At 37.0% G+C, this 8895-nt stretch overlaps 1 protein-coding gene across 1 annotated transcript in view; it reads right to left on the bottom strand.

Annotated features, from left to right (window-relative positions):
* PARP8 (poly (ADP-ribose) polymerase family, member 8) overlaps nt 1-8895 on the bottom strand; it is a gene marked incomplete at both ends in the record, with an annotated part of 58710 nt that overhangs the window by 35513 nt on the left and 14302 nt on the right. The window contains 4 exons of the mRNA XM_008941822.1: nt 664-789; nt 2510-2576; nt 5392-5482; nt 6384-6444. Of these exons, the coding sequence (XP_008940070.1) occupies nt 664-789; nt 2510-2576; nt 5392-5482; nt 6384-6444 (345 nt within the window). The remainder of the gene's footprint in view (nt 1-663; nt 790-2509; nt 2577-5391; nt 5483-6383; nt 6445-8895) is intronic.

Here is an 8895-nt window from a genome sequence, read left to right as displayed (position 1 = left end):
GAACTCAAATGAACTATTCACAACCTACATTTTATGTTTGCTTTTAATGCCTTTGTTCTTTGATATTCTGTGCCTGCATTTCAGAAGTAGTGAATATTAACTTACTCTAGCAGTGGAGAGGGATAAGTGCTCAGCAGCTCTAAAAATTTGTCTTTTATTAGGCCATTAGAGTTTTAAAAAAGTTAAAATACACACAGCTGTGGAAAGAACAGCTAGACAGCCATATTTTTTTATACATACACAAAAACCATACGCTACATATTTATATCTATAATATATTCAACATATATATTTTATATAGATATTATTTGCATATATTACTTAACGTTTATATTCTTGCTATTCAAGTAAAAGTCAAATTCTACCAGGCTATAAAGATACAGATACAAGTAAAATAACATACAAATAATTATTTCAAATTCTAGATGAAACATTGCTGTTTTAGAGAGCAGGGCACTGAAATGTCCTGCCCTCAAACAGTCTCAGATGCTCCAGTAGTACTGACTTCACTTTTGATGTCATGCAAAGCAAGGACTGGAAACCCATGAGGCAAGATATAAATAGAGCACATCTCTGTGGATAAAAATCAAGACTTCACCTTGTGAAGCCTGCTGTGGATTTTGAACAGGATATTGTGTTAACACCTCATTTCCTTGCTGTTACCTGCGCAATGTAGAAAAGATGTGCAGAGGGGATTTCACCTTTTTGTCAGACACCTTCTTATTGTGCGTACAGTTAGATTTCTCTTTGCTGTTCTTCCACTGTTGTGTAACAAATGTCTGCATGATTCTGCAAATTAACAAAGAAAGATTGATTTTTGTATCCTAGCCAAGACATACTTCAACACTGGGGTCTCCCTATTCACCACAGAGGTGACAGGATGCAATGTCCTCACTCTACAAGGCAGAGTTTTTCTGTCATGTATGTGAACTGATGATTGAATGCCTCAGCTCCTAAAAAACTACAAATTTTTCCACATAAAACTAGTTTACAGGGAACTCTTACTGAGAATACAGTCTCTGTAAAAAATCACTACAAGAAACTGCAGGTATGCCACTTATGGAGATCTGGAGACAAACTGATTCAGAGGCACCCAATCCAACTACAGCCATCTGTCTCTCCAGAGAGGTAGGCTCGAGCATCCACACTGCTCAAGTAGGAACATATTCTCCTAAGGCACAAACATGAAGGTACGTATGTCGAATATTACACTACCCAAAGAGTGTTAACAAACACACAGCCAGATACCTCCCAGAGATGGACAGCAAAAGGTAATGGTCCCAAGCTGTGGCATGGGAAGTTAAAAGCCAGAAAGGCTAAAAAATAAGACATCTACAAGAAGAGTGGTTAAGTACAATAGGTTGCCCACAAAGGCTGGTGATTTCACAGTTCAGCTGCACCAGTTTCTGAGTATACTAATCAAACTTTGAAGTTAGCATTACTTGGAGCAGGAGGATGCACCAGGTGACTGCCAGTAGCTCCTTTTAAGCCAAATTACTCTGTGACTCTAACCTAGCAGTGAGGGTCTTCAAGTGATCAATCAAGTTGAAGTGGAAGCTTGTATGGAATTTATCGAAAATTTAGTGAATCTTCAAAGATTAATATCATGTTGCCACAGCCATGAGGGGCCATGAGGTTCATGGGTATTCTGACTTCTGTTCAGCTGTGAATTATGCAGCTATGTCCTTGAAAATGTCATATCGGAACCCTTAGTAATTACTCAGTGCATAAATCAGCGACAGTGTAAGTACTGAAATGTTTTAAGAAACTGCTCATGTCTGGGAAGTGTTTATTTTTTTTTCTTCAAAGCCATGTACCACAGAAATTTCAATAACATTGCTTCATTCGTAAGACTATGAAGAGATTGCACTGAATTCCTTTAAATGGCAAATAGCAAAAAAAAAAATAAATTCATAAGCGATTCTTAATGTTGAAATAGTCAGATATTAACGTCTATATTCTTATTATTTTATTAAAAACACACAAGCATATGTGAAAACGTGACTCAGCAAAATAGCATTAAATTGAATTGTACCCTGAACACAGAAAACTGCTGATTTTTTTGACAATTCTTCCCTCTTGTCCTCAAAATGCAGATGGCCTAATTACTGTGGTGCATCCTAGAGGCCATCATGAAAGCACATCCCCCTTAGGGTATGCATGATGCTCAAAAAGATTCCTGCTCCAGAGGCTTCACCATCTCAGTGAAAACATGAAATTGAACACTCCTAGCTACAGTCTTTTTCAGCTTTTGTAGCTCACTTCTTAAATAGCAGCAAAGTGACATAAAACCCTAGCAGGCAGCACAAATCAGGTTCTCCTCAACAACTGTCAAAACCGAACTTAAAAAGGAAAATTGTGTTTTTACTTAAAGAAAACCAACTTCAAAACACTTTGATTCAACCAACCTGAATTCACAGCCTGAATTTTATCCCACTTGACATGGTTCAGGAACTAAAACAGGTATAACATTTGCCTAAAAATTCAGTTTACACTTTTCTAGACTTACTTTTTTAGCTGATGTCCCAGTCCAAATCTTTCCTTGGTAGAGATCTGAAATACATCCACAGTTGGCACTATGGAAAAAGCAGACAGTGTTCATCTATGAACTTAAAGCAATAATCAAGAACTCATGACCACGTAAGACATATTTAAGGGCACTGTTATACATGCTTCTTTTATATAGACAATGCTATTGAAACAATGGTGAAAGTGGACATGTCATGTAAGCCTATTAGGAAATGAATTGTCCTTTGTGGAGTATCAGCAAATACAATTTGCAATTTCATAAATGAGTATTTTTGAAATTGAATTCTTTCAAATGTAACCCTTCCCACTACTTTTAATTCAAAAAATGTGTCTTTGTTGTTTTTATATTATGCAAGTACTGGAGAGCAGCATCGGATTAAATGGATCTGGACTGGTAATTCACCTCACCTAATTGCTTAATTTTTTTCCAAGTAGTCTTCACACACTGTAGTTCCTGTGACTATCAAGAAAACCCAGAGCAGAATAAACTGAATTAATTAGTATCTGGGTTTTCTTTCTGAGGGCATTTTAATACAAGATCCATAATTGTCACCTAAGGGACCGATATACGAATTTCAGTGGTCAAACAACTACCCTGAATTTTCATCAAGACCTATCCTAACATTGGTATATCCACAGTCATCTGTCAGAAAACTGAAAGTGTATGGGGTGAAAGCTGGAAATTAGCTCTTGGTATTACTAAAATCCTTTAATAACATTTACTAGATAGAAATGGCAGATGGAATTGAGCACTCATTGAGAAAGCATCAGGTCCTCAAGGCAGGACAAGAGCCAACACATATTACAAGCATGACTAGACTTTATATTTCATATTACATAAGGTGGTCTTGCCTAGAATAAAATAAAAAAAGGGAATGAAAACAAAAAATCTCGGGTTAGTTCAAGTTTTATCCGAAAAAGTAAATCATTACTTTAAAATCTGTATTATTCTGATCTCTCAGAAAGCCAGATTTTATTTATAACATCAAAGGCTATGGTTTAATTTCACTGTAATAAATTAAATTTAAAAATGAAATTATATATCTATCTAACTTGGTCATTCAATTTCACTTAGTTCAAAGCCCTGTAGATAGCCTTTCTCTAAAAGACAAACTGATGAGTTTTTCAAAAGGGATGAGTAATTTGAGCAAGGGTAGTAATATCTTAGATTCTCAAGCTTAAGACATATGGTAGTGGGGGAATATTTTCAGTGAGAATCATCATACCTAGACCAGTAATCTTAAAATATGACTCCTAGACTACAATAGTTAACTAAGCTCTACAGTCGGAAGTACCTCCGAAGGCTGATACATCCTCACCTAAGACAGGTTTCTAAGATACATGGGAGAAACTGTCCACAAGTACTGTAATGAGACAAGCTATTAGGAATGACTATCTAAAATCAGGATATTATGCAGCTACAAGGTGGTACTAATACCCTCCATTACACTTTCTAGCATACCACATTTCTGTTTCTCTTACCAATCAACAGAAAGTACTATAGGAAAAAAAAAAAAAAAAAAAAGTAGCATAAAGTAATGACCCAGTAGTCTCAAAAAAAAACTATTTAAGGGGGAAGAGGAATTCACGGAGAATTAACAGAGGAGATAATGGATCTCATTGTCCTTTTCTGGTAAATAAAGAGACATGGCTGTAACAGCAGCAGAGCTCATAAAACCAGAATCAGCAAAGCACTTGCCTTTGGCCATGATCTTGCCTTTCTTGCTACTCAGGCTCTCTCACAGTCAGCTTCAGGACTGGGAACCAAGCTTCCCCTTTTCACCTTGTCAACAGTGCAGAAGATACCTTGCTGCTACTTCCTATTTCACTAGTTTCTTATTCTGTGCTGCGCTTCATGCTTCACTATCTCTTAATTGCCACACTTCTTTATTTTTTAAATTGTATTTTTATAGAAATATTCTGAATATTAACACCGCTCCTTGCTACAGCAAATACATATTTTAAGGTCTGCATATTTATAGAAAAAAGATTGAAGCAATAAAATACAGACAAAAAGACCAAAGTCAAGGGAAAAAAAAAAAAGATTGAGGTGATGAAACGCTTATTTGAATGAACAGAAGATAGCTTATAGTTAGCATTGGCAGGCAGCATATCCTATAAAAATAGCTTATTGTCACAGATTTTGCTAAACGTATTATGACTGGAAATATCTAATCATATAGAAATATATGAACTGTCCCACAGATACAAGCCTGAACTGACAGCTTGTACTGGAAGCCTCCAAAGCTGCACAAGTTATCATCTAGATTGCAACTTAGTTCTGACTTTCCACTGTAAAACTGTATCTGAAGTTGACTCTTGCATATGAATGTTTCCAAATCTTCAGAGTCAGTTGATTCTTCAAGAGTCTGACCATTTTAAAGATTCCTGGAGCTCACACAATCCTATGCAAATCAGAAGGATAATTACCATGCCCAGATTCTTCAAAGGTGTATGAAAAAGTGTATAATAATCTGTTGCACAGGTTTGTGTACGTACATGCTATCAATGACATCTCGTCTGTGCAGATCATGCCCAACTTCCAAATTCAGGAAATCATACATATTAGAAACTGTAGATCTTTATTCCTTAAGCCTGGTTCCTATGAGAAGCAGTTGCATTTCAAAGGGTATCAGGAAAACAAGTTCCAAAAAGAGACCTATGAAAGCTTAAATTAGATGCCCATGCCACTGTTGAGAGCCTAGCCATGCAGATATATGCAAAGCGTAACTCCAAAGCTCAGCAGTAGACCTAAGCACATGCAGGACTGATGATATGGCAGTGACTGAGAACCTATCACCTAGTACATGGCTCAGACCAAGACACCATACAAGGCACAGGAAGGATACACAGGTGACTAACCTGGACCATTTAAGTACTGTGTCAGTGAACAGTGCAATCGCACTATTATAGGCTCTGTGCGTATTACATCCCAAGCCACAGCAATCTCCTCCTAGTTCAAGATAGAAAGAAAACAACAGATGTCATTAGCCATCATAAGGAATTGCTGGGTTTTGTTGTCTGCCTTAGGGTTGTTATAAACAGCACCCATCTATCCAGTGGTGCAATATCTAGTTCAACTTTAAACCCGTGACTTAGGACAAACTGTTGCCTGCTGATGTCCCTGGGAGCAGTGTTAGACTGCTTCCAGTTCTTGAGTACGCTCATTTAAACTGAGCACAAGACTATACACAACACTGTATCTACACTGCAGGCAGCCACATTTCCATCTTCAAAGCTGAGAAGCAAAGGAGCAAGTAAAGATGGAAATTCATCGCATAACACTGGGCAAAGGAAACTTTTGCTCTGTAAGACTTATTAAAATAATTCAAGGTATAATCACATTTTCTCATATTTTAGAAATGCCCAAGAACAACTATCTTATGTGCTGTATTGACCTGAGAACAAGACCTATTTGTGCAAAAGCTAACGATGCCCCTAAAAGAACTAATTTTTATTCTTTATCTAGAGGACAGGAAGTTACTGCACAGATGAGGTGTTTGGAGGTAATGACAGTATAGATGTTACAGAAGCCATGCTGCCTTCCAACAGCACCACTGTCCTGTGTTTCCTTTGCCACTCAAGCCTCTCCCTAATTGGCTGCAGATGTTGAGAAACACAAAGGACAGTTCCAGTCAAGGTTTCCTTCCCTCCAGCCTACAAAGCATTTTAACAATAAAATTTTAACATTTTAACATAAAAGGAAAAGAAAACCTTTCAGCTGAATAACAATAAATAAAGCAACAAGATCAAGTCCCCAAAAAATAAAAGTCTCAGTTGTTGTCTAGAGTATCTGATGTGTAGCAGAATAGGTATTAATGTTCATTATGTAATTCTGTTATTAGATTACTTACATCAAGAAAGCTAACATCAATATGCAGATCAATATCTACATCATCAATGGCTCCATATTCCCTGAAAGGAAAGAATTACATTACATCAGAACTCTTTAAGATACCCCTCAGACCAGGAGTACTTACAAGAGGGAAGCTTTCGTAAAGCATAATCTTATCTGTAAAATCAGAATGGTTATAAAATACACATTTACATAGATGGGATCGATATTCCCAGTGGGTGACCATCTGCTGCACTTTCTTTCAGTGGATCTTGCTTAAACAGGTTAAATCTTTTTTAAAGATTTAAAATTCTAATTTAAATTACTTAGGTGGACAATACTGCAAGAAGTGCAATCACTCAACTTTTCACAGATTAGGTTCTAGTCACTACAGTTTTTTCTTTATAGTGCATTTTCATGTTTGTTCTTACAGCAACTTCCATGCCCTTCTAGTAAATTATGCTAAGACAGTGAACAGAAGCAGCTGTGCTTAAGATTGAGAAGGTAATTTTGAAATAAAAAAGTATTTTTGTGAACATAACTATCTGCTACCAAAGTGGCCTCTCAGCCTTTTGTAGGATCTAGCTTGCACTGGAAATGCTTTGATCTCTTGGGAAGTTTGGTGGAGGAAAAGCAAACCCAAACATCTCAGCAGTTTTCTCTGATAAGGGCAATCCCAAAGTCTCTCTCCAGACCAGATGTGTCCACACGTGGTACTCACAGGTCAGGTAAAAGGCTGGCCAGTGCTGTCACCTGGAAGTTTACTAGCCACCCTAACAGCTGCTCCAGTCCACTCACCTGGAGCTGTACACACATCTACTGACCTCCTACAACTTTCTGAAGACCTGGCTTTGAAACAGTGAAATTCTCCACCGGCTTAGCAACTATTTTACTCAACAGTGGCCTGAGATTCTTCTGTTAATTTTCTAGATGATCTAACAAACAGATTGTTAGGAACTCTAAAGATATAGTTACTAATGCAAGCTGGTGTTACTCACATGACTGAGATTCAAAAGGCAGTGAACAAGCATAACTTTATAAGTTAAAGAGAAACATAGTTGAACTCACAGAAAACAGAAATATCAGTGGAAGAAAGGATAAAAGTAAGTTATAACTGCAGAATTTCTATACTCACTGAAATGCCTTTCCCTCCAATCCCATTACCATCCTAAAAAATGGATTTTAGACACATGATGCTTACTCTAATTTCACTTCCCCAAGCTGAACAGGAGGAAGAAACCATGTTTTCTTCTGGCACCTGCAGCTTATGATCTGCTACCTACAATGGCACGATGAACAAATTTTTATTTTGAAGCTCCCAGAGGTCCTCTGTCCATCAGTGCATAAGTAATGTAAATAGATCCCAAAGACTTTGGATCACTTGGTCTTTCTCATGGCTTTGGTGGCCAGATTTCAAAGGACAGTGGTGGAAAGTGTGCAGGTATAGGAGTTTCACTTTTATATGTACAGTTGACTCTGTGACAGCAAGAGACTACTAAAAGAGGGTCAACTGTCTAGGAAATATGCATCTTTGTGAGTGTCACCATCAGACAGACTTGTCTTTTCACAGAGAAGTGGAGCTGCAGGAGAAGGAAGAAACTGAATGCTTAATGCTGTGTCTCTCATGTCCAACAATTTGTATGCATTTTCAACTGCAACAGAGTGGAAGAAGCATTAAAGTTTTCCACATGCCAAAAGCACTCACAGATGCTGATTTTTACTACAGTGAGTGCAAGGAGATCACCATGCTTCCAATGAAACAGTTTATTCAATAAATTAGATGAACTGAGGTTCAGGAAAGGTTACATATAATGTTTAAAATTTAGGTGCTTGAGGGACCCAATCATCAAGGTACTTCCAACAACTGTATACAACTATTCAGAATTCAATTCCCCAGGTCCTCAAAATGTAATGAAATTTCCACTTAATTCAAAAAGCACACCACAGTTGTAGACATGCTCTTTCTTCTCAGACAAAATAACAGAGCTAATTGTATAGAGGTTAATGGGAATTGTTACTTGCAATATACTTATGACTAAGGTTATTATATTCTCTGTATTTTATTAATTGTTTGCATGACAAGTTTGTTATTTTCTTAGTAATACATCTGACAGGTCTGTTACATCTTGCCTATCTGTTATTTTGATGAAAGTATAAGATTACACAGAAGGAATATGAAGTTATAAAATCCCTGCAGCATATTAAAAATGTCATACAACTATGCCCTATGAATCATGCACACTCATATATGCCCAACATAATTTTTGTGTAAATACTCTTTGCAACCCACCTCTGACAGAGGTTCCATCACTTCTGTGTGTAGGATATTTTGGATTTCCACAAATAGAAAGCTTTCCTAAAGTCTATTAAAATTCTTGTTTGCAGCTAACACAACTAAATTCTAATTGTCTCCCTCATGGTGTCAACAGAGAACATTTGATCATTCCTTCTATCTACAAACAGCTTTTTTTGAAGAACGTTTTTTATGTCTTTTTCTCTTTTTTTCCAGACTAGGCAAATCCAACTCCTTC

The sequence above is a fragment of the Merops nubicus genome, unplaced genomic scaffold (genome assembly GCF_000691845.1).
Source record: "Merops nubicus isolate BGI_N331 unplaced genomic scaffold, ASM69184v1 scaffold19176, whole genome shotgun sequence".
Classification (NCBI taxonomy): domain Eukaryota; kingdom Metazoa; phylum Chordata; class Aves; order Coraciiformes; family Meropidae; genus Merops; species Merops nubicus.
Note: the sequence above shows the minus strand (reverse complement) of the source record. Positions and strands in the feature narration are given on the sequence as shown.